This window comes from Falco rusticolus, chromosome 2, assembly GCF_015220075.1.
Source record: "Falco rusticolus isolate bFalRus1 chromosome 2, bFalRus1.pri, whole genome shotgun sequence".
NCBI classification, from domain to species: domain Eukaryota; kingdom Metazoa; phylum Chordata; class Aves; order Falconiformes; family Falconidae; genus Falco; species Falco rusticolus.
The window spans coordinates 77,928,002-77,954,449 of record NC_051188.1 but is presented as its reverse complement, the minus strand read 5'-3'; the positions used below and the strand labels follow the sequence as shown (position 1 = coordinate 77,954,449).

The 26,448-nt window shown below is 38.5% G+C and overlaps 2 protein-coding genes across 3 annotated transcripts in view; both read left to right on the top strand.

The window, feature by feature from the left end:
* BRWD1 (bromodomain and WD repeat domain containing 1) overlaps positions 1–12,957 on the top strand; it is a 64,310-nt gene extending 51,353 nt beyond the window's left edge. The window contains exons 39-41 of one of the 2 annotated variants that reach the window (XM_037376545.1): positions 490–681; positions 1,190–2,173; positions 10,855–12,957. In XM_037376545.1, coding sequence (XP_037232442.1) covers positions 490–681; positions 1,190–2,173; positions 10,855–12,008 — 2,330 coding nt within the window. In that variant the 3' untranslated portion in view covers positions 12,009–12,957. The remainder of the gene's footprint in view (positions 1–489; positions 682–1,189; positions 2,174–10,854) is intronic. The other variant, XM_037376546.1, reaches the window with a different exon arrangement.
* A 2,140-nt stretch (positions 12,958–15,097) lies between these two features.
* Positions 15,098–24,188, top strand: PSMG1 (proteasome assembly chaperone 1). Its single transcript, XM_037376549.1, has 7 exons — positions 15,098–15,318; positions 15,443–15,552; positions 16,939–17,090; positions 17,442–17,504; positions 19,961–20,159; positions 21,074–21,210; positions 22,282–24,188. Exons 1-7 carry the CDS (start codon positions 15,188–15,190, stop codon positions 22,354–22,356), a joined length of 867 nt encoding a protein of 288 aa, XP_037232446.1. The 5' UTR covers positions 15,098–15,187; the 3' UTR covers positions 22,357–24,188.
* Positions 24,189–26,448: the final 2,260 nt, after the last annotated feature.

The following is a 26,448-nucleotide window of genomic DNA, read 5'->3' as shown; positions in this document are numbered from 1 at the left end:
AAAATACAGGCTATATTCCCATATATGTTACATTAAAATTGTCATCCAAAATTAGTAAATAACAAAAGGTCCCTGAGACATAAAAGCCTTCTTGTCTTTTCCTTCTTCCCCTCCATCTCACCTTGACAAAAACTCAGCTTCTTTGAAAGAATAAGAGTGCAAGTTCTGGTAAAATAGATTTGTCAGCTTATGTTTTGTTATTTTTTAACATGCTTTTCTCTTAATTCTCTTATTTGGAAACAGCTGTGTTATTTTACTTGAAACTTAAATATAGGCTAATGAAGATTCCTATCACTGAACACTGTATAAATATGGAGTGGCATATTTTCTAGAGCTATCAGTTTCCTATGTGTAAGTCATTAAGACATCATAGTGTATTTTAAGATAATATCATGAGGAAATTTTTAAGATTTCCTGGACCAGCAAAATGTAGCTCTTAAGTGGAAGCTAACTGTATGTTTAGAATTCTAACTGAATATTTATTTTTAGCAGAAAGTGAAATAGAAGGTTCTTTGGTTTCTTCATCTACTTCTTCATCTTCATCCTCTACAAGTAGCTCAGAAGACAGCAAAGAGAGCTCTGTGGCTCTTGTGTCACCTCCACTACACAATGGTGTATGTAGAAGAAAGATCAGCAATTGTAGGATAACTAGAAATCGAGCTGCTCAGAGAAAACAGATAGGTAAGATCTGAGTAGTTATCTTGTGAATGGCCAGTAACACAAGTGTGTATATATGTAAATAAATATTTTACATATACAGCAATTTAAAAAATAATCATTACATTAACTTTTTGATTGGTGGTAGTTCTGAAGCTCTCAGAGTACTACACTCAACTTTGAAAAGATTTTTTTTTGTTGTTGTTTTCCAGTACTTAGGGGAGGAGGGCAGAAACCAAGAGCCTAGTGAGAGGGAATGTTTTGCAGCATTTTGTATCTTAATGAAAGTAAAAGCAATAATTTGTAAAGAAGTCCTTGTTTTCACGAAACTAGAATAAAGCTGAAATTTATACCTTAGCTAAATAATTTCTCTTTGCAGATAACAAAAGTACATAGCTATTAGTAGGAGTGTATTTCATTTGTTATGTCTGTGGGTTGAACCTGTTCCAGATTTGACAAGACTTAAGAAGCTGCTATTTTTACATTTAAGGTAATAATCTCTTCCCCCCCCCCCCCCCCCCTCCCTTTACAGGAGCACCACTTCAGGAGAATGGGAATATAAGAAAAACTGTCAGGAAAAAGTTATATGGAAGTGACTCTGAAAATACTTCTTCGGTGGTGACATCTGAGTCGCTCAGTAATAGTACTGGTAGACACAGAAAAACTCCACGCAGAAGTGCTGCTGTGGCTGCTAATAAGTTAAGGCTAATGAGTGATGTGGAGGAAGAAATTTCAAGCTCAGAAAGTATTGGCATTGGATGCAGGAATAGAAAACTGCCTCACCGAAATGCCTCAGCTGCAGCCAGACGGATGTTACTCGAGGGGTCTGAGGATGATGTAGGCTTAAAGTCTGAAAGTGAAAAAGAAATAGAAGAGCAGCTTACCAAGAGGAAGATTCTTTCTCAATCTGGTTTATCTGTTGCACGAAGAAAATTTGTTAGTGAATCTGAAAATGGAACTTCAGATTCTGAGACAGACACACAGATGAAGCAGAAAAACTGGCAAAGCAATGGTCATAAACAGTTACGTGGGACAGTCCGTGCTGCGTCTCCCAAACTGAAAAGTCCCACCCTAGACTTTTCAGAGGATGACTCCAAAAGCCATAATTCAGAAGATGGGAGCAGTCAGAAAGTTTCTGACCAGTCAACACCTGCACATAATAAGCCTGTGGTGAGCAACTCTGAGGATGAAGTGGATTCTGAATTGGATAGATGGAACAGCAGAAAAGTAGCTGGTCTGCAGCTCGCTCCTTCTTTTAAAAAAGCAAAAGTCTTGAGTGATTTAGAGGACACGGCAGAATCTGAAGCGGAAGACAGAGAGAATGGGAGAAGTTTTGTCTTTGAAAGCTTGGTGCCAGTTAGAATTTTAAGGAGTCAAAGATCTGCACCTGGTGCCAGCTTCAATCGCTCTTCTGATACAGAATCTAAGACAGATTCCAATAACAGTAATTACTGTGAAACTTCTTCAAAAACAAAGAAGAGGAAGAGAAAAGGAAAACCAAAAATCATTAGAAAAGGTAAAATTTTTACAGTTAACGCATCTAACTCTTGATACTGACTAGACAGAGAAAATATGAGATTAGTAACTGGATAATGACTGGGAAAATCTGGACTATAAAAAGTGTAATAGTGTTCCTTGTTGTTCTAAAATCACTATAAACAGGGGAAGGAGAACTGTAAGCTATGGTGATGATAACAGTGTCTAGAAATCTAGACAGGTTTGGAGCTGGAGGTTATCAAACATAGCACTGAGAAAACTAATAGTTTGGTGTAGTTCTGTGGCGTTTAGAATTCAGACTCAACACTGGTCATTCTTGTGCAATTTGGGCAATACATTTCTCTATGAAAAACTTGTCATTAAATCATGATTGTTCTTTCCATATTTAACTTACACTTCCTTATCTGCGTGGCAGTATGTAGTAACTAATGCTAAAATACCTGTTCTGAAGTAGTATTGCTGTGCCTGCTTGTTGTGACAGATGTAAGAAACACCAGCTTTCAGGTTGTCAGCATGAAACTAAGTGATATTCTAAAGGGTGCTGTGAACAAGTTCTGTGGTGTATATCTCAAGGTAGCAAAAAATCTCAAAAGGAGCAGTACGTTTGTCTTTCTTTGGACTGTTTCTTGTTCTGAGAATTTTGGTAACAAAACACCTCTGGCTTGTAGTCCTGTTACGTGTAGTTTGCAGGTAAAGTAATAGTTCTTACTTTAGATTATCGTTATTTTCTGTTGGTGTTTTCTGTACCAAAGCAGACTTACAACTGTTATTTTCCGATGAAGTAACTTTATTTTTGTTTATAGTCTTTTGAAGTAAATTTGATTGAAAGATGTTTTAATTATTCTTATTTCCATGGTGTACAGTGAAACCTGTAACTTGATTTGATTTTTTGATTTTATTCTGCCAATGATGTGTAGTGTCCTTAAGACAGGGAGGCACCTTGATGTTGCGTTGGTAGTGTTCTGGTGCATGTCTTGGCTTTTCCTAGGTTCAACATACAAGGGTTTGGGTGCTTTTGGGGGGAGGTTGTGTGTGTGGGAGTGCTGTTACAGATACAGTGGTGACCTTTCTGTTACTTGCTTTAGTTTTATAGGTTTATGGGTGTCTAAGTAACGTATCTAATTGAAGCATCATGTCACTGTTCTAACTATATTATCATACTGATACAACATTACATGAGATCTCTGTAAAGCAGTTAACAGCCAACTGGAGTGAAGAAATGACAAATAGTTGCAGAAGTAAGATGTACTAACCATTTGGCTTGTTTCAAAAAGTTTAGCTTTTCACTTTTTGGTTGGTTGTTTTTTTTTCTATAATTTATCTGTCACTCAAATGCTTGCATGTGCTGCTGACGCATTATGATTTGGACATTTGTTTTTTGGGGGCTTTATTTTAACTTCTCAGAATGATACTAAGATTTATTAAACAGGTTCTGTACATTGTGTCTTCACGTCGTTGGGGAATTGGTCCCGATTTAGAATTTGAAAGACTGTTCAGAGGTCGTGTTTGGTCTAATCCTTCCAGATCTGTCACTGAATTACAGATACCAGATTATGAATTTCTAAAAACTAAGGAATTTGGGGTTGGGGCTCTTGGTTGGGTTTTTTTGTTCCTATTCCCCACCCCCCCAAAAAAAAAAATTCTGAAAGATTTTAAACGTTTTAGAAAAACTTGAGAGAATACCCATAAGTAGCAATAGATGCAGTTGAATCATTAGCTTTTTGTATATCTAACTTTATTCAAGTTCAATTTATTCAGTATGTTTTATAGTGAGTAAAGCAAAATTTTCAGGCTTTGAGAGCTCTCATCACTTGCACTTATCCTAAAAAGGAAAATGAATATGTTCAGGAAGAATGAAATGTGCAGGATTGCATTATATGAACTGTTGCGCACATTTATATGTAGCATTTGGGTTTATTTTAAAGACTTCATTATATAGCTTTTCTTTTATTATTATGGTGTGAAGATCAATCTTGCCAACGGTTTTCCTTACCCACCTCCCTCAAACAAAGTAGTCTATATTGTTTAGCCTTAATGTGTGGGTTGGCGGGAATTTAGTGCCTCACAAATAGTTATCAAAAGGCTTTAAGGGAATTAAAGAAATAAAGATGCTCAGGCTCAAGGGGTTGGTTTGTTGTTTTCCATACCAAGCATACAAAACAGAATTAAACTTTTCTGATTCACATAATACTCAGAGTTGAAGATTGTCATGTTTCAGAGCAAAAATTCCTATCAGTGTTTTCAGTTACTTCCCACAACACTTAATTTGGAAGTTGAGAAAAGTAAGAGCCATCTTCGGTATTGCATTACAAAAGAATAAAATCTGTGTCCAAGCTGCATCCTTACCCATGTTCAGTGTCAACTGAATGCTGCCTTGCCAAAAAATAACGTGGGGGAAAGGATTATTTTTGACAGTGTGTATTTTTTTTCTTCCAGACTAAGTAAATTTTTATCAGCCTTTTATTTCACATTTTCATGTCCTCTCGGTTAGTGGCTTTGATACACACTTGTATCAAAGTGTAAGAATGTTGAGAGGAAAATTATTATCTCTTGAGATGAACCTGTCTTGACAGTTTTCCACAAGGAATGCTTACTACTTTTGTTTAAAAAAAAAAAAAAGAAAAGAAAAGTCTTAGTATTTATAGCTACTAAATGTACTGCAGATGTTTCTTAATGTTTGTTGTGGTTTAACCCCAGCCAGCAAAGAAGTACACACAGCTGCTCTCTCCCTCCACTCCCCGCATCCCCAGTGGGATAGGGGGGGAAAATCAGAAAAAAGGTGAAGCTCGTGGGCTGAGATAAGAACAATTTAATAATTGAAATAAAATATAATAATTGTAATGAAGAAGAGAAAGAAACAGAAGGGAATAAAACTTAAGGAAAAAAAAAACCAAGTGCTGCACAATAATACAACTGCTTACCACCTGCTGACCGATGCCCAGCCAGTCCCCCAGCAGCGATCAGTGGCCCCCAGCCAACTCCCCCCAGTTTATATACTGGGCATAATGTTATATGGTACGGAGTATCCCTTTGGCTAGTTTGGGTCAGCTGTCCTGGCTGTGTCTCCTCCCGGCTTCTTGTGCACCTGCTCCTGGCAGAGCATGGGACACCGAACAGTCCCAGACTTAGTGTAAGCACTGCTGAGCAACAACTAAACCATCAGTGTGTTATCAGCATTATTGTCACACTAAATCCAAAGCACAGCACTGGACCAGCTACTAGGAAGAAAATTAACTGTATCCCAGCTGAAACCAGTCTGTGTTTCAACATTAGTCATGTGAAAGCATCCCAGATAGACTTGAACTGCTGAGTTCTGTAATTGACTATTTAACTCTAGACTTGTCAGAACTAGGTTGCCGTAGTCTCTAAAGTTTAAGAAAATGGAGGGGGGGTGGGGTGGGGTGGAGTGGATAATGGCTTTATGGAACTGAAAATCTTACTTGAATGTGTTTCACATGCCAAAACTTCCGAGTCAAATACAAAACTTTTTAAGTTGGTTTTTTTTTAATGGGTGGGATTTGTACCATTACTTTATGAGATTTGAAGACACTTCTAATATGATAAAAAAGGAATATGTTTGTACAAATACTTAATCTAGTGCAAATTTTTATTTTTTAGAGTAGGCAATTGGTAACATTTCCCTTATCAAGCTTGTTTAACACATCATTTCTAAGGAGAAAACAAGACTGGTTAATTATAAACACTTTTCCTTATACCTTTTGCGTAAACAGTGATGCCAAACTGGTACAGAGTAACTGCTCAGAGGCTAATTTTGTCTTTAAGCAGCAAAGGTATTTATGTCATGAAATGCCGGGGAGCTAGCCGATTCACACCAGACAAACTAGCTCCAAAGTTTTCCATGAAAAGTCATGTAATTTATACAGTTTTCGCATGAGGTTACAACATCTTTACATACATAATTTGATTTTGACACCTAATCATCCTGTTCATAATAGGTGGGATGTAGGTGGAGTAAACCTTTCAACTTTCTTAATTCAGCGATTTCCTGACTCATGGTCTCCTTATCTCTTTCAGGTGCCCACCTTATCTTTTCTAATTATTCAGAGCACATTAACACAAGCACAGCATCACCCAGAGCATTGTACCAAACTCATCCTGACTAATCTTTTTAAGACCTTGCTCTGTTTCAGCATTTCCCATGAAATATATAGAAGCTGCCACACTGGGTAGCTAACACTAAGCTTTTGATCTCTTTAGCTTGTCCTTTGAATGTAACATGACTGTTCAGTTTATATTGTTGTGTTGTAAGGCTTGATGAAAGTCTGGTTTTTCTTCTTGCCAATTCTTTAATACTCTGGTGAAACTGTAGCTTCTGCTGTGTTGTACTTTTTATGTCCGTGGGTGTGAAATACTAATTTATTTTCCAGCTCTAAGTTGGAGCAAAACTCCTCTTGCTCACATTTTGTCTCTTAAACTTTTTTGATTCTTTTTTTTTCTTTTCTTAATTTTACTTAGGCTATTAGCTTCTTTGGCAATCAGTGTTCATTCACTAGATAAAACTGCCAGTCATAAAAGCAAATTGAGCATTTCTTTCCATGTGTAGTAGGCAAGTGTCAATATGTGTTATCAGTTAGTTGCCAAGGGCTGCATTTGCTTAATAATCATAATAACATTACCAAAGACCTTAGTGAGAGTCAGTAAGAAAAAAAACAGTACATGTTTTTAGTTTAATATCCATCTTTTTGCTTTAAGGTGGGGTTGTTTGTTATGGAACAGTCTTAATTCAAAATGTTTAATGTCCCCTGCCCTGTATAACCACCCAAATGTTGAAATGTGTGCACAGCAGAATGTAACTTTTTTGGTTTACCGTAAGTTTTAAGCTGATGCCCTTTTAAAACTTAAGAGACCCCATCTAAAGGAAATCCTTCAGGTAAGTATGGGGCAAGAGTAAGCATCACTGGATTTCTGAAATGAAAAGCTGTGGAATATGCTCTTTAAAAGTCAATAAGAATAAAATACAGTAATGAATACTTGCATTGTTTGGGTCTCATTGCAGAGTCATCTGCCAGGAGGGCTCAGGATGCTGTTAACTTATTGAGAAACTTAATGTTATTTTTCCAGCATGTACAGAACCAGAATACTTAAAGACATAGGGCCAAATCTGAGGCTTCTTTCCTGTCAAAGGGGAATATATCGTTGTCCTATACAGTGTTCCTTCTAGGCAAGTAACTTCCGGGCTTTTCGTTTTCTTTATATTGTGAGTTATTCCACCCTGCTGTTTTGTTGGAACATTAGTTACCCGGTACATGAAATGATAGCTAGCTTTGCATGTTTACTGTAAAACAAAATATTTCCATTTCATTTTATCTAATCTTTTAATCTAATTCAGGATATGATTGCAGGTAGTCACATAATTATTTTTAAATTAGCAGATGCCCTTTCTAGCTCAGTTTTTTCCTCAACAGGCGCAACAACAGATGCGCTGTTAGCACAGCCTAGTTTACTGTGGTTTGCCAAACAGCTGCATGTATTGTTTCTTTCAAAAGAGGCTGATAGTTAACTGTAAATAGGAGTCTAAACTGGTTTTTACTTCTAAAAGTTATTGTTAGGTACTGCTGGAGTATGTGCCTGCTTTTATTTACATACATACATATAGGCACATAGATATGATATAAATATGTATTTAAAAATAAACATATATTCTCTCTATGTATAACTGTCTATATACTATGTGTACTATGCAGTTAACCAGCTGAGCAGTTTATGTGGAAGTTTGGTTATTTTTTAAATATATAATACATATACACCACATAAAATATAGTATATTGTAATGTATAATACATAGTGTATATATAGCACTGCAATGTATATTTATATTCTATATTTTACATGATATAGATGTATATACATGGCATGGTTTTATAATTATTTTTTTAAAAAAAAGGCAGAGTTTTCACATAAATTGCATAACTGGCCAGTAGGGGTTGGAAAATACTTTGCGGACTGTAGTGCACCCTGCAGATTACCTGACTTGTAGGTATAGCTGGATATTCCTACCCACTATTGCAGCCTGGACTTCCAGGATTAGTGTTTCATGGCATGAACTCCAGGACTGCTTGTCACAATGGTAAACTTGATGGACAAGGCCTTCATATCGTGGTGCCTTTCTTCTAAATGTTCTCCCAGTTCTTGCGGGTAGTAGAGTTTTTTCATCCTCTCCTTCCTGCCTGTGCAATCTGTTTGTACCTTTGCAGCATTTAATTCAGGATGTTCGTTGTGGAGTTTCATTAAGCTTTAATTAAAGCTTTTATTAAAAAATAAGATTAGTTATATACAGATTTGCACCTAATTTAAGCTTTTGCATAGAAAATGTAGTTTTAATATTCTGGTGCTGTGTTGCAGAAAGGCTGGATTCCTTTATCCTTTAGTCTTGCATTCCATCTTATGAGTTAGCTGCTGAAACTTTGAAAATACACGTGATCTGTTTATTATGATAAAGTTGGGTTTTTTTTATTCTAAAAACATGCATCTGCAAACAGCTAAGCATCTAACTGTGAAAAACTGGCTAAAATAATTCTATGCATTTTTTTTAACTGCTTTTCTTGGAATAGTTCCAGGTGATGTCTTTAAGATTTAAACATTTATTTCTTCAGAAGGCAAAAGGAGATTTATTAGTACTCATCATTAAGCCTGAGCAGTCTTTTCCTCCTTTCCAAACTGCCCTTCTAGAATGCCAGTGTAGCTCAAAGCAGATGCAGGGGAATTTTAATCCTGGGGTTGGGTTATACGTTTCCACACTAACTGGTCAAAATGTCTCTTCGTACCAGTATGCTGCTGTTTGCCACTACTAGTATGTTATGATGTATCATTACATTTATGTACAATATTTTCCTGTTTCAGGTGTAATTTACCATGGTTAAAGCTCTTTGCTCCTGCCTGTTCAGGGTTACCTCCTAACAGCTATGAGTGGCAGCCGTATGTTGTGTGCACGTCTACTTGATAGTATTGTAGTACAGTATATAATTTAAGCTTTAGCTCTTCATTTTTTTTATCTGTAAATTAGTTCACCTTTTATACAGCATTATGTGGTGGTATTTAGCAGAAATGTGTTACAAATTGGCCATAAAATCAGACAGTACAAATAGTAACAGTAGTAGTGTTCATGTATAATTTCTGGAAACTATTAGAAAAGACGGTAAATTAATTATCCTTTGGAAATGTAAAAATAGGAATATACATGAGTTGCACATAAAAAGATTTACATTGAAATAACGATCAGATTTGGTATCTGAGGAGATTTTTTAATATTGGCACTCAAGCTGGACGTTGACTTTGTTTCCCATAACTTTTTTTTTACTTTTCTAAATACATCTTCAGTGCATTTATTCTTGTCAGAGTTTAGGGAAAATGTTGCCCTGTCCTTACCTCAAAAGTGAGGAACTTGTGAAAAAGAGAGTACAAGTGACTTGCAGTGTTAACACTTCTGGTTGAGCTGGTCAGAAGGAGCAAAGAACTGAACCTTACTTGGTGTTAAGTCTCGTGCTACTGTTCCTGTCTGGGTGGCTGTCATTCTCAGAAGGCATTTGGCCATTAGCAGTTCAGATAATTGAAACAAAGTTAGTAAGACAAGCTTGTTTCATCCCTCTGTAAAGGAAGACAAAAGAGCGTGCCCTCTCTAAACTCCTCTTGTTTCCCTAAATTTCTGCTTAAAAAAACCACTTAGTTGCCTAGTGTTCTGCAAATATACAGTGGCTGCCGTGATTTTTCTGTTTGCTGAGTACAAGTAGAGAATAATCAAAAGTAATGAGTTTAAGCTAGAACAAAATTGACTGTTATCAGGAGATAATAGCCTGATATAATGTAGGGGCTTTAATGGAGTACATATGTATCAATTTCGCTCATAAAATCAGTAACAGCTACAAAGAAATATGAGATGGACAACAATCTTGGGAAAACTAACTTTGCAAAACACATTTCTGCAAAAATAGCAGAATTTTATTGTTTTTTATCAAGTCTATGCAAAAAACTTCGAGAGTTTCTGCTTTATACTTACGAGTAAATCTGTTTTATTTGGGAGATGAAAGTTGAAATCATTGATCTTCATAGCATCACATTATTACAGAGTGCGTATTTTTTTTAAAACCCAACATAACAACAAGGGCTATATTAAAAATAAAAATACTGAACGGAAGATTCACTGTTACAAGCAATCTTACTGTTTAAGTTTCTGAGGAACTGAACAGTTTAAATGTTCTGTACACATGTGAAACAATACTAAAATTGTGAAATCCATCTGTGGCTTATGTCTACATAAAATACTGTAACCTTTTTTTTTTAGAAACAAAAGGTCTAAAATGTATAGTAATTAATTTTGAGAGTTCTAGTAAGAAAATTACAGCTTTAATGATAGAAGTATTAGTAATATGAAAGCATTTGTTTGCTAAGTTAGGTAATACTTAATTTCTAAGCTAATTGGAGTATTCTAACTGGAGTATTGCTAAAGAATGTTACTTTTAAACCGGTTCATTATCTCAAAGCACAAGAGTAATCCTGAGAGTTAACAGTATGCTTAGGACTGGCTGATTGTGCTTTTAAAAAAGGCTTAAGGTAAATTGGACATAACAGTTGCAATTTAAATAAAAATGCTTTTGTGTGTTTTATTAAATGTAGTAGAGCTTCTGCTTAATTATTTCAGGAATGTAAATTATTAAAAAGAGCTTTTACATCTTTATTTTGTAGAATCACTATCTGAGGAGACTGGACAAAGTGCAAAAGTGCTCAGGAGCAGGACGTGCATCATTAACTACAAGAAACATATAAATCTGTCTAATGTGGCTGAGAAGAAAAATCCACGCAGATGTGCCACTTTGGCAGCTAATAAGATTAAGATAATGAGTGATATAAAGGAAGAATTATCAAGCTCAGAAAGTGTTTACACAGTAAAGAAGAACAGAAGACAGTTTCATGGCAATGTTTCTGCAGCATCCCGGAAGAAACTGATTGACAGTTCGGAGGCAGATGCTTGCTTAAAGTCTGAAAATGAGAAAGAACAGTTTCCTGGCAGAAAAAAACTTTCCTGCCCTGAATCATCTGCTCCTAAAAGAAAATACATTAGTGAGTCAGGGAACGAAAAAACAGAATCAGAGGCAGAGATAAAAGTGACTCAAAAGTGGAACGATGCTAACCACAAGCAGGCAAACAAAACAGTCTGTACTGTAGCTCTTAAAAATCTCAAATATGACTCTTCAGAGAATTCCACAAACCACAAGATGGAAAATGGGAGAAATTGGGGAAGTTCTAGTCAGTCGACTTCAGCCCACAACCATTGTACAAGCAACTCCGAAGAGGAGGTAGATTCTGACTTAGCTAAACACAAAACTAAAAATATTAGAGAAGTCTCAAATAAAAAATCTAGAGCTTCTTTCAAAAGATCAAAATTACTGGATGACTTCAAAGAAACAGCAGAATCTGAAACAGGGGGGAAGAAGGATGAAAAAAGCTCAGAATCAGAGAATGTGGAAGCACCTGGGACTGCAGGAAGTTCAAAAGCCAGTTTCAATTTTTCCTCTGATTCAAAATCTGGAACTGATAACAGTATCTATAGTGATGCCACAGAAACAAGAAAGAGGAAAAGGAAATCAGAAATGATTAGAAAAGAAATTACCAATTCCAGTTTACGTAAGCCTTCTAGAAGACCCCAGCGAAGGAAACGTTGGAAACCTAATAAAGAAAATGACTCTGAAGATTTGGATTACACCCAATACAGAAGAGCTAATCGGCGTTCTAAGATAAGAACTCGGAATGGTGGTAGACGGACTGTGAGATACGATGATTGTGATGATGATGATGATGATGACGACAGAGGTTTAGATGATGCAGATTGCAAAACGTAACCTTAAAAGGAAAAGCCAGTCCACTTTTTTTTTTTTTTTTTTTTATGGTAATAGCACTAGAACTCATGATGGATACTGGCTTTTCTTTGTCCTACATTTCAGGGAATATATTTATATTTTTCTATGAAAAAGTTATGAATGTGATTAGATGATGACTTTCTCCTTTTCATATTTTGACTTGCACTTGCCTGCCCATGTAGCAGCATTTAGCACAGATGCCAAAATGTGCCTCATTATAGGGGCAATTTTTTGTCTTTACTGGTATTTTATTACATATAACAAGAGTTAAAAAAAAATGTTAAAGCACTGCGCAACAGATTAATGGCAGTATGTTGAGTATTATTGTTATGGGTGCTGCAATGGAATACTACCTAGGTCATACAACATTCAAGAACAGATTTCAAACATCTCTAACGCTGTATGAAATCATATACAATAGTAACAGGCTTATAAATAATACTATACACTATAAAAATCTGGTGGATGCTAGCATTGCATCAAAGGAGTAATGAATGGTCACAGGGCCAATAACTTTACAACTTGTATTAATACAGATGTTAAAGGTTCTGTACTTCCATTATTGATAACGTGACTAGAACCAGTTACCGGTGACAGAGTCTATTTGCCAATTAAAAAGGCATGTTGGTGCTGGTGGAGATAGGGTTTATGCTGACAGGTAGTACTATCATCATCAATGTGACTTCTATACTGTAAACTTAAGCATATGAATGCAGGTGAACTCTTGGGCCTAAGGGTTTTTGTGTGTTTTCTTTATAAAATAGAAAAACAAACAAAACACTTGTTCTGTTTTCTTTATGCGTGAAAAGCTTAAGGTGCAGGATTCTTACATTCCAGACCTTTTTGCTACATTTCTGTTGTTCTTCCATATTTAAACTTTTAAGTGCTTTAATGGTAGACTTCTCATTGATTAAAGCATATCAGTTTCTGATTTTTGCGGTATATCTTCTATTTTCGAAGTGTTTGAGGTGGCTGTTGTTGACAGGAAGTAATTCTTGCATAGAAGATCGGGGAAAATTTCTTTAGGAAAAATGTGTACATTCTTGCTTGACCACATATCAACTACGAGAACACATGGCACCTCCAAACTCTGACCTTGCTTTTCCCTGGAGCTGTTGTGGCAGAAATCCCATGATTGCTGCCTTCAGTCCAGCACCAGGTGCTCATGCTCTCTGTGCCTTTCCCACTCTCTGCTGCAGGTTTCCTCCCTCTGCTGGCTTCCTTCTTTCCCCTTAGTAAGACTTAGTGACTCCTGATCTCATTGTTCAGTAGGAGGTATGTTAGAATATTGGATTTATCCCAACCCAGCTCATTTTAACTGAAATAGCCAATTTGTGAATCAGTCTTCCAGCAGATTGGACTGGTAGGTTTTTGGGGAGGGGGGGGTGGGGGAAGTTAGTGCAGCTGCATAATCAACAGTCATGAATGCCAGAACTGCTTGTGCAAGTGGAAGTGAAGTAACAAGAAAGGGAGTCCCCTTACCAAGCAGTCAGTGAGAACTGCTTCTCCAGCAACATTGCTCTCATTATTTGCCAAAAGGTGTATTTACCATCACATCATTTTGGTATCTAGAATGTTATCTCAGTATAGAGAAAGAATTTTTCTTTTAAATTTTCTTTTAAAACTTCTGTATGAAGTCCAAAAATAACCTAGTTTATGTAATTCTTGCCCCAGGAATTTTATTTAGAACATAGTCCTTAATGTGATACAGTAGAATTTTGTAAATTTAAGATAGGTTTTATCTGATTTCTTTAAGTCGATTTCTAAAATATGAACACAGTTGTGTTTAGTGATGAAACTTTGAGGTGGCTTTGTGTATCTTACCTTTTAGGGGCAACTTTGTTAAAAAGAGAGTAAGTCAAGTGGTATTTTTGTATTACCCATAAATTGAATGCATTGTTCAGCAGCTGCTTATGATCAGTGTTTAATGGAGTATAACCTCCAGTACAGGAATAAATACTGATATAATAGTTCTTAAGTGAATGTCAGATATTTTTTTTTTTTAAATCTCAAGTATAAACTGCTGAAGCGGGGCTGGTGTGTTTGTATTTCTAATTCAGGCTTAGATTTAAAAAGGAGGGGTTTGTCCTTGCCCTTTTTCAGATGCTGTATTCTCTGTCATACCGCATTCATGCGCTGTGCATTCGTGGTGATCCCTGAAAGCTGGGAGAAGGCTCTGGTCCCTGTACTTACATTGCTGGGAGGGCACTGCTGGCCTAGGGACTGCGGCACTTCATTTTCTAAGCAGAGAGAGTGCTGGTTTGTATTCCCCAATTTTATACATACAGCCAGGTTCCAAAGAGCCAGCAGGAGGAGAAATTATTAAACTGGAAAGGGACATTTTCACCCTCTAAGATTTTGAATTATTATTATTTAGTTTATTAAAATGAGCATGTTTGGTGGAAATGGCTCTCTTAAGCCTTGCAGAAAACAGTTCTTCAGTCTTCCTGGTAATTTTAATCAGTTGGTATTCTTTGTTTGGTCTAGCTGTACTCAGGGAAGTAAAGTGACACAGTGGACCTGTAAAAGTTTATTTAAAGCTGCTTAAGGCGATGCATTTATAAGCTGGGTTTTTTTTGGGAGGGGTGGTTTTGTTTTAAAGCAGGACCTGAATCTGGGATAGGGACTGGGCCAACGGGAGCGCAGGGGCATCAGCTTCCTCACGACTTCTACAGTGTACCTGTGGAAGCGGCCCAAAGTAAAGCTGTACATGAAACTGCACCGTCACTGCGCTCTTCCTTGCACGGGCCGGGTGTGTTGGGCCGGGTATGCGCCTTCCCGTGTCACTTGGGCCGGGTACGTGCCTTCCCGTGTCACACACCGAGCGGGGGCCGGGCTGTGCCCTGCCTGCCGGGGGCCGCCTCCGCCCCGCTGCCCCTCCTGCCGGTGCCCGGCTCGGCGGCGGGCGAGGCCTGCCCTGAGGCCGGGAGGAGCCGTGCGGGGGGACGGGGGCCTCAGCGGCTCCTCGCTGCCGCCGGCCGGCCCTTCGCCGGGGCCCGGCCACAGAAGCGGCCGAGGCGCGGCAGGCAGCGGGGAGGCCTCCGGCGGCCCGCTCTATGGTCCGCGGGGCCAGAGCGGCACCGGGGTGTAGCGGCACTCGGTGGTACCGGCGCACCAGAGCGTCTCGGCGCGCAGGCGCGGTGCGCTGCGGGGCGGCGGCGATGGCGACCTTCTTCGGGGAGGTGGTGGTGGCGCCGTCCCGCGCCGGCGTGGACGACGAGGAGTCGGCGGAGGAGGCCTGCGAGGAGACGCCCGAGGACCGGGAGATCCGCAGGGAGCTGGAGAAGAAAAGGTAGCGGCCGGCCTCCTGGCTGCCGCGGCGCGGCGGCCCCCGCGACGGACCTCGGGGGGGGCCGGGGCCGGGCCGGGTGAGGTAGCGGGGCCGCTGCTCCACTTCCCGCCGCCTCTTTTGTCAGGGAGATCGACGTCCTCTGGACCCTGAAGCCGGGCGCGCCTGCGGGAAGCTCTGCCGACCAGCCGTTTGCGTGCTCTCAATTTATAGTAGCGATAGGACATAACGCTGCAGGTAGGTGGTGCGGCCTGCAAAACCAAACCGTCTGGGGGTCTGAAATACTGTTGTTCTTCTGCTGCTGGCTAAATTGAGAAGGCAGGAGGTTGGAAGAAAGTGTAAGTGTTGCCAGGGCACCCCCTTTGCCACAGCCTTTTTAACGTTGGTCTCTGCTGGAAGAATGGTCCTTAGCCCGTGTCCAGCCCTTCTTTTAGGGAGTGGAGTTTTAACCCCGAGGCAGCTGAGCCGTCCAGAGAAAGCTAAAGTTAGTCTGTATGTGGGAAATAAGCTTTTTGTTACAGCTGCTTATTCCCTTTGTCAGGTCGTGGTAAAATGATATATTTTTAATGGAAAGGCAGAAGCAAAGTATGTTTTGGTTTTGGATTTTAGTTGGGGCAACCTTCCATTTTCTTTATTTGACTCTTGATTGGTAGACTCATCTGGGCTGTTTGTTAATTGGCAAAAGTTTCCTTTTAATGGTAGCAAGCTGCTCAGTGCAGTCTAGTGTTTTGAAACAGGGATCTGCCAAAGATGTAAAATTATGGGTCAATAAGCTGTAATTTCTTTAATTTCTAATGAAGTGACTTTTTAAATTTTTTTTTTCTTGATGAATCAGTCCCTTTTTGACATTCTCATTCCCCACTTGTTCCAAATGGCCTCTTTTGAGGTGATTGTCATTAGGCCTAGTCTCGAAACACCCTCTCCCCTTCCTGCACACACTTACCAAGGTCTTGAGTTTTTTAATAGCTGTTTCCCTGTGGATATAAAGAAAGTCTTTCTTACATTTAAGTCACATCTAGATGACATTTAGAGACTAAGTTAACTTTGCTAACTTGTTTTTTCTTTGTTCAGAGTTTTTCTTTGAAAAATACTTACAGATATTTTAGATCTGTCTTCTGCTCAACAGTAGCTTTTGACAGGAATTTGATTTATGAACATTTGATTTAGGATCTCTTTTTGCCACTAAGTCATGTGTTATCTTGTCTCTTCCTCCTAAAATCAGTGTAATAGTTTTGCCTTGCTGGTTCAGTAATTTTTTTAAAATTTTTTTCTTGAGAAATCTGTTTTATCTGATATGTCAACAAGTATTAGAGACTTAATTTTTAGATCCTTAGGGTATACTAAAGGAATAAAAGTTGACTGTAGTGATATAAGTCCTAAGAATACATGGTTTTGATGTTAGGGATCTCTACAGTTCAAACCGCTCTTTTAAGTCTTGATACTATGAGGTTACTCACATTCTTGATCTTTGCTGGATTTGGTCAATAAATATATGTCAATTAAAAATAAGTTACTGCTTTTTTTTTAACTTGAGATTGCAAAGAAATTATCTAATTCAGTTTGAGTATTGTAGAACAGAGATTTTATCCTTTATAAATTAAGAGTATGTATTGTTTTTTGCAGCTTTTCTGTCATCTTTTATTCTGGATTCTGTATGTTGGGAAGTAGTTGGAGTTGTGAAGCTGTGGAATGAGTGGTGTCGAACATCCAACACAACAAATGTCCTCCCAACAGATTCTTTCTGTTTGTTCTACCAATTAATATCGGATCCGACAGTAAGTGACTTAGCATGCATTCCTTTATATTTCAGTTTTCTGAAAAAGAGAGCAGCCTTTGTCCACCCCCTGCCCAGGGTAAACAAAACATTAAGGCTGTTGTATTCTGAATGAAGGATCTAAAACTTATTTTGAAGTTCTTGCATGTGAAGTTCAGTACAAAGAAGGTGTATGACAACCTGACTGCTTCACATGAGTTGTGAATGAAAAATTCTTGTATGAAGTAGAGTTGAAGCAGCCCAAGAAAACTGAAGTTGTTTTTGGCTGCAGTCACATTATCTTTACATGTGATTATGAGCTGTTGTTGTGTTCTTCAAACCAATTGCTTATGCAACTTTTTTTTTTTTTAAGGTTTTGTTGTGCCAGTGTAGTTGCTACGTTGCTGAGGATCAGCAATTCCAGTGGCTTGAAAAGGTAAAACTGGCAAGGCAGCAAACTGAGTAATCAGATCTTGGGTGGGGGTCTTCAACTTAATGTTAAGTGCCTCTTCCTCTCCGATACTCCAAAACATGACAGCATAGTAAATAACTGTTTTCCCTGTGGGTTTCTTTTCTTAAGTATTCAACAAATGAACAAATTTACTATCTGCAGATTCTATGAAACTCCTTTCTAGATGCTAGCAGTTGTATCTGCACTTACGAACTTTGTGCAGTTACTTCTTTTGGACGGTTTCAATTTTGTTGCCCTTTCCAAACCTTTTTGCTGTTTGGATTAAATTTTCTATGGCTTATTTCAGCTGCATCTCAGCTCTGATAGTATCCTTCCTTAAAAAACAATAACATAACTGCATTTGTACGGCTGCCAGAGGATCATCAGACAAACATGTTGTGAAACTCACTAATGGGTGTGTTCTGTGCCTTTCACAAGGAGGAACTCTAAAGGAAGGTGCCTCCAAAGCAGTATCTGTCCCATTTGTTCATAGACTTAATATGCCAAGTGCCTTACCCCAGCATCATTCAGGTACAGAAATGCTGCTGCGTCATTCAGGTCCCTCGAGGTATCATCATGTTGATTTTGATAAGATAAAGCCAGTGGGGGGTATGTTCTGGCTGTTGATTTTCTTTATGGATTTGGGTCACTTTGTAGCCTCAAGGAGGTATGGCTTAATTTGTCCTGCTGTCTGCCTGCTAACGAGCTTCCTGTAAATCTCGGCTGATCTGATGAACAAGCAGAGATTCTAAAGCTATTATGTTACACTGAATTTGTGTAAGGCTGTGGCTAGAGATACAGAGTGAGGTAAAAAGTGGTGCGTCCGCTGAGAGCAAGTCCTCAGCTGGAGCTGAGTGATCCCTCAGTCTGGCCTGCCAGCTGGGCCAGCCAGCACATGAGAAGGGTTACCTGGTTCCGAGGGAGAACTGTCTCAGTGTGAGGGAGCTGGAGAGATAATGGGAAGGCAAAGAGGATGGAAAATGAGAGTAACTTCACTGAACAATACAGGGTTTTCAGACCCGAGTTTGTGGAATACTAGCCTTTTGTGGTTCCTTGGCTTGTTCAACAGTTTAATTTGCTTTGGTGCGGGGTAATGGTTCAATGGTTTGAAGTTCAGAAACCCTAAGACCAAAACGATTTTGGTTTTGTGTATTCCACACATTCTTGCACTTTGTTTAAACCGGGATTACAAAAGAAAGCTGGCTGTGGTTTTGCTGTCTTCCCCATTTGTGTTTTTCCAGCTATTCATGCCTATATGCTATTTCAAACATAGATGTTCATGAACAGTTGGAGTGTACAGTTTTACCACGTCAGTGTTCTTTTAGACTTCATGGTCGTTTTTAAATTTACAGCAGAAACATTGTGCTGGTAATCTTTTGCTTTTAGTGTGAGTTACAGACTTGTTTTGTATTCCATAAATTCTGATTCACTGAGTGTCTTCACAGTCTCCATGAGTCAGATTTTTAGTTATGTGTTTTCTCAGTACGTGATCACTGACAAAATGAGAACATACAGAATAAGTTTTGCAGTCGTGCCTATCAGTCAGTGTTTCCAACAAAGTCAATTAAAAGTGTTTGTGCTTCTGAAAAGTTTTATCGGTTCTGTATTACAGTGGTAGCACACTGATGTGAGGGAACAGTCAGCCTCCCTTCTGTGATTGGTACCATGTACAGAAACAGGCAAATTTATGTTGTGGTTACCAAATTCCCTATTGCCTTCCTGGTCATAAATCCGAAGAGGACAGTGAAACAGAAGGCGCAGGTTTATCATGCTTCTGCTTATTTTGACATACGTTATTTAAAAATAATGGAACGCTGTGCAGCATATTGGTGTTTTGTGATGGCATATAATGAATCCAAAAGTGTGTTTTGTACAGTGTTTTTGAAACTTTCTTCCTTGAATTTGAGGAAGACTGTAGAAAAATTAGGGTTCTCTTTCTCAATTCAACTGAATATAATAAAATCTCAGTATTTACAATGAAGACTCAAATTTTTAAGTACCGTAGAACGTCTGGGGAGCACGATTTCAATTTCAAATGTCTTGTAGCTTAGCAAGCTGCCTTCCTGTCATAAGCAGCCTGGTTTTATTTGGAGTCCTTTTCCTTTCTGTGATCACCACTAGTAAAAATGGTAAATCTTAATATATTTGCAGGTGAATAGAAAGTGCTGAAAACCTAAAGCCTCTCAAGAAAATATGGTAATATGGTAAATATGGTAAAAAAAAATTGGTAAATATGTTAGCTGTTCTTTTGGGGTTTTTATCTGTGCCCCAAGAGCAATGCGTGTGGAATTTCTGGCTGAAGGTTGCTGTTCAAATTTTAGTTAGTCCTGCAAACCTTAATTAAACTGCCATTTGCACTTAAATAGAAATGACTCTTTGTGGTTTTATGCTGTTACCGTGAGAAGATAAATTTTGCTTATGTATTAACATTTTTATTTCAGGTTTTGGGCTGTATGCAAAAGGAGGGCCTGCAAGTAACCATTCTTTCAACGTGTCCTGTAGCTGATTATAAAACTCAGGAATCCACTTTAACACTTCCATCTCCATTTCTGAAAGCCTTGAAGACAAAAGAATTCAAAGAGCAGATCTGCTGCCCACTGCTGGAACAACCTAACATTGTGCGAGATCTTCCTGCTGCTGGTATTTTGAAATTCCAGTTATTTACAAGGCTGCTGGTGGCAACACAAAATTCACTTTGAAGGGCATCCCATTAAAAATGAGAATTTTTATTTAGTTGTGTGAACTGGCTAATAAGTTAACTTTTTGGAAACTTAATTCCTAACTGTTTCACATCTTACATGTTGCCTTGTAAAACAGGGACAAATTTCAAAAATACCCACAAATCCTTTTAAGTGTTGCATGGCACATAAGTGCTGGCAAATTCTTCAGTATGGCCTTTTGTATTGTATTGTATATTGGGGGTATTGTAGATTGGGGTATTGGGGCATTTTACTTATGAACCGAGTATGTTTTATTAAGTTACTTTCATCTGAGCATCCAGGCTGAGGCTCATAAAAGTCCTTTCTGCATATTACAGGTAAAGTAGGTTTCACAGGGCTACTGGTCTCCCTCATGTAAAAGTTAGATTCAGTTTTATTATGTAATGTAAGAAAGCCCAGGCTTTTTGTTTCGCAGTACCAAATTAGTGGTAGCATCATGAGGAAAAATTTGTACGGCAGGAGCTAGAAGTGGATGATTTTTCTCAAAAAACTTTTATCTTGTTTTGAGTTTTTATGTTCAGTTGTTTTTTGAGGGTGTTTTGGTTTTGTTTTACAGAAGCTAGTATTATTTTTGTTTACCAGTCATACACAGTTTCCAGTTAAGGTATTTTCCAGGAGCAAACACCAAGTGCATCTTTCTAATTTTCGGTGGTTTGTTTTCCTGTGTACCTGGGGAATGAGGAATGGATGGTCTAGCAGTAAGGATCCTGAGCAGTTAACATATAAACTTTTGTGCTTTTGAAGTTCTGACCAGAACACATGTGATTTTATACACAGAACTGAGATTCCTTCTCTGCTGAATGTAACACACATTTTCTTTTGACTTTTATTTAGTTTTGAGTTATTGTCAAGTATGGCACATTCCTGCAGTGTTGTATCAGTGTTACACTGACATTATCAAACTGGACACAATTACAATTGAAGCGTTCAAGCCTCTGCTTTCTTCTAAAATGCTGAAGAGTTTAGTCAAGGTAAAATTTCATATTTAAGAATTAATGGGAGGTTTGTTGTGGTTTTGTCTATCTTTCATCTCTTGCATTCTGCTGTTGGTGTGCCCCTATGAGGGCACCTTAAAAGGCAGAAAAATACAGACTTTAATGGTAGCGGACACTGATTTCTGGTATAGCACCTTATGTAACATCTGTTTGTAAGTTGCTTAGAAATAATGAATCTACAGGTTCCCTCAAAATTTCATTTGACTTTTCAGGCTCTTGTGCTACTAATGTATTAAGGAGTGATTCCTTATGATTGTTTAAGCTGCAGTTTCCTTCGAGGGTGTCTCATGTTAAAACTTCTATTTTATTTTTTTTTATTTTTTTTTCATTCTGCATTCGTGTGGAAGATGGCTGTGTTGTAGCTCTGTATTTGCGTGTCTTATGCTTTATGTGAAAGGTTCTTAAGAAATTTATTTTGACCTGTAACTTTTCTGGAATTAAAAGACTGAATTTCTAAAAATGGCTCGTAACAGTTTTGCGCTAAACAAGCAGCTGTGAAATCTTGGTGTTATAGCTACTAAAGTGAATGTTTTGCATATTTCTGAAATGTTTTTAATTGAAGTATAGTTTGTTCAAGACACTCAGTTTTGCCAATTTAACTTATATTTAAGTGATAGAAGAGGTTTGTGTGTGCTACAGTATTTATTTCAACTTTAAATGTAGGAATTGCAAATGTAGTTTTCATTACAGCTTATACTGGACTGCTAAATAAGTCTAACAGATGTGTTAGACTTACTACTACGTGTTAGACTAGTACGTGAATGTTCAAATTTTGAAGGAAAACAGCAGCAAATACACAAGTTCTTCCTTTCATACACAAATGAGGAGGAATACAAATTAACAAATCCCAGACTGAACTGCAAATTCTTTTGGAGCCTTTAGCAGGTCTGTGGATGCCTTCGGAAGACCTGAGTTTTGCTCACAGTTAATATTTTAATAAGTCTGGTATTCAGAGTAATAAAAATAGGAATAGAGGACAGCGAGACTTTTTGGTTTGGTTTGTTACCAGCAATGTAGCTAATACTGATTGTCTCTTCCTTTTCCTAGGATGTATCTGAAAGCTCAAAGATTTTGAAGAAGTTACTGACAACCAATGAAACTCACAATAATATCTATATCTAAAAGAGGACATTTATGATGCAGACTGCACTTTTGTAAGCTCCAGTTTCTTCTGTAGAGGACATCTTGGAATTGTAGTTGTTTCCTTCAAAGTGGAATAAATTCCAGTAGATTTTTACTTCTGCCCTCATTTTTGTTACTTTCAGATTCATCACTGCAAACACATTCATTTCTTCTGCGTGGCTTGGGAGACTTTCTTCTGGAGCAATTGTAGGAAAGAAATCTTGAATATGGAAAGCAACTTCTTTTTCTCCTGAAGGGATTGTCTTATCTAAATGTATACCTTTTATATGTAAAAGAGGAAATGCAGTTAAGTAATTCTGTCTGTCTAATGAGAACACCTTTTGTTAACTTTATTTTGAGACACAAAAGTTTTCCTAATATTTGATCCTCTTTAAAGATTTGTCTGTGGTGGAGAAAATAAGTTCTGCATCTTTTTACATACATAAATATATATAATTTTGTATGTATGTATGTGTGTATGAATGATAACGTGTATGTGTGGACATACATGTTTTTATGTATGTGTCGGTACAAAAAAAGTAAAGTATGGTAAATAAAAGACTTACTAGTGGGAAGTAATCTTAAGCTTGCTTTAGTGGGAGGCAGGAATGTGGAGCTGGTTTGGACTGCATGGAAGGGCTGTGGCTTGGATTCACCATGTAGATCACAGGTGCTTTGGGTGCTGTTGTCTGCAGGTCGGGCAGGAAGAGAGGTGTGCCCACATCCAGACGCAGCAACTCCCACTTGCAGTTTGCAGTGCCTTGCTGAGAGCTTGCCTTAGTTGGCAGTTTCAGCTTCAGACCTCGGAGCAGTTGCTGTAGAGGCACAGGAGCATTTTCCGCTGTTGGATCTCTTAAGAGTGATGGGAACCTCTGCCGGTGAAACAGGCTGTAGGCTCGCAAGCTGCTTCAGCTGGATTTGCCAGGGCAAACCAATGTATTCTATCCACTTTAAAACTCCAAATTGCTGGCAACAGTAGGAATAGTACAAGATCTCTTAGGCCAGAGTATGATTTTTAGAGAAAAGTGAAAGTTCAAGTTCTAAAGTGTTTCAAAAAACTGTGAAAGTTGATCACAATTTCAGCAGTGTATTTAAAGTATTTATTAGGACTGACTTGCAGTTATGACTTGCAGATACCCCCTTTAATTTCACATTTTATTTAAGAAAATGGTGCTAAAGATAGTATTTTTGTTGCTATCAGGTAATTCACTGAATGGAGGTCTTTAAATTTTATGTAGCTTATCCTTTTGGGACAAAAGGATAACAGCTTCAAAGTTCTCTGCCAAAGTTTAGCCTTGGCTTGCACTGGGTGCCCAGTGGGTGGTTTGGAACAGCATGTTTCTTCAACAGAACTGTTCCCTTCAGGTTTGAAAGTGGTCAGCTTAGTGAGTGTCCACTGGAGCAAGTAATCCCTGGCTCAAGCAGGCCCGCTACAGCTTCTGGGTTTGGAAATTTTTAAACTGCTTGCTGTATTGCAGTTTCAATGGTATTAAAATATTCTTGATGTGGATATCAAGTTGCCTATCAGTTATGATACTGACTTCAATTTCTAATAATATAATTATAGATAAGTAAGCAACTGTTCCTTTAAGTGGTGCTGTATTCTAGAACAAACTGAAGCATGAAGTGCAGGACACACACAGTTCCTTCTGGTTGGTTTTTTTGTGGTTTTTTTTTTTTTTTCATTTCTGTGCAGCATTTTAATTAAAACCTGTTTGTATATGTGATCTGAGCTGAGAGTTCTGTTGCTCTGAAAGAGTTGCAAGTTGGCTGCACCATTTTCTTGCATACTGAATGTTTGATTCATAATAAGTAAAGTACATAACAAGAAATGTCTTTAATGATACATATGCAGGCTCTTATAGGAACTGTAAATATACTTCTAGTATTGGTTTTATAACTTGTGCAGTTTGCAGTGTTTCAAAACAGTTACCACTGAGGTATAATCCAATTTTTATTACCTGGTTTTATGCTGAGGTGTAAGAATACTCTTAAATACCTTGAATAAAAGCTACTTGGAAGATGAAATTAGAAAGTCTGAAAACTGGTATGCTGGCAGAATGCTCCGAAAGCTAATTATTCTTGCTTCAAAGGGTGTTATTCTTGCTTCAAAGGGTGTGATAGCTCTCTGTAGATGGAAATGTTTGTCGGATGTGGCGCTTTTTCTGCTGGATACCATCAGGCGGGTGGTTTTGCCCTGTGTGTCCAGGCACATGTCTGTGATCCACTTTACAGATGAGGTCAAGCTTTGTGCCATAGTAGTTCTCTCTGGTGTGAAACTGTATAGGCCAGGGCACGTGCACACCACGTAGTCAGTAACAGTCTCCCTCACCAGAGTCAGCTGGATTGTGCTGTATAAATGTCAACCTTTTCCAGTACGCAGTAAGTACTATAGGGCAGTGAAAGAAAATATTTTAATTTAAAATTCCTTCTCTCTTTTTCCATAATTTGATGTATAAAGTAGCTCATATTCCCCCTTTAAAACAGATAGTTCTGGAAGCATCAGAACTAACGATGCTCCAGTATCTCATAAGATGCGAGCGTTGGCTGAAGATTTTTTTCATATTTGAACATGCTAAGTTGTTGGGTTTAGTATTTTTTTTCTTCTGTGCTCTCCAGTGGTTTTCTTTGTTTCTAACAGCTGCTGGGTTTTGTAATATTTGTAGGAGCGTATAAACTTAAAACTGTTAAACGTGGCAGATGGCTTCAAAAGCTTTGAGGGTAGAAGTGCATTCTTGCCTGCGTGTCTGAAAAGCGATTATTGTATAAGGCTTGTCTCCTTAAGGTATTGGGCTAAATGCAAATAATGGAACCAGATAGAGTGAACTATTAGACTGGAGTTGTTTTCTTTTTCCAGATTTCAAATCGTCCAAGCCACTTGCCTTCCTTCTCCTGCCTCACCCCACCCCAATAACACTGAGCTGTCTTCTGCTGAAGAATGTTGTCCTCCAAACATAGGACACAGCCTCTTCTCAAGTCTAATCTGCTTTGCCATGCTACAGAATATATTTGGTAGGCAGACTTGTTCTCCTTCCTCAAAGGTGATGCGCCTGACCTTATTCTTAAGTCCTGGAATCACGGTGCGCTTTAAATAGGCTCCTTAACTCTTGGCTTGTAACATGTCGGTGTCTGCAGTTCAGGTCACAGGTGTATGAGTACAGAACTGTACAGACATAGAAGGTAATGTCCAAGCCAGGAAATCTGGGTTTTATTTTAATTTGTTACAAACCCTCCACATTTGAATGCCCCAAACAGCAATATTGCTATTTTGCTTTAATTTTCCCTGTGGTTGTTGTGGTCACATACAGTGCAATGACTCTGCAGTAATGAAATTCTTTCAATCTTGAAAATCCAGCATGAAAACTTGACACCCTGCTCTGCTTCCTGAGCACTTCTCTATCCCATTATGTTCCTTCTGGATTTGATATGTACCAGTTCTTCCTGTGTGCCATCAGCAGAAGCACTGGTACTGTGCGCAAAAGCATGAGCCCACGTGTTCCGGTTGGAGCCCAAGTATTCTGAGGCGCTATAGCAGGGGATGTTGGAGCTCATGTCCTGAAGGTTGATTTCAGTGGTTGCTGCCTCCTATCCAGTAATGTGCTCCCTGAACCTTGTTCATGTACCTCTGTGTTCCCACTGCGTGACAGATAAGGTAGAAAAGAGCTTTATTCTTTCATCAGACCATCCTTGATGCCAGTGCATGATGCACCTCTCTTTCCTGATCCTGTGTGAAGGTCTCATCTTACTGCATGGCTCTAGCAAACAATTTAGGTCTTCCTTAGACTCCAGCCTTCTCATACTGGCAGCAAATATCTTGGGCTCCATCCTGCAGACCCCTTTATTGCCGCAGCCTCAGACAAAGAACCTCACGACATGTAGTTTTACAATTTCTATGCCAAAAACACTATTAAAGCATTTAGGAAGTCAAGTGGGCAAAATTCAGGAAAATACTGGAAGTTGGCCCTGCAAACTTTTGGTTGCTCCCCACCCAATGCCAAAAGTTCAGTTACACCTTTCGTTACAAGATCAGGCGCTTTTTCCTGGCCAAAGCTACCCTGCTGAAGGGCAGGGCTCAGTGACGAGGACGTGGAG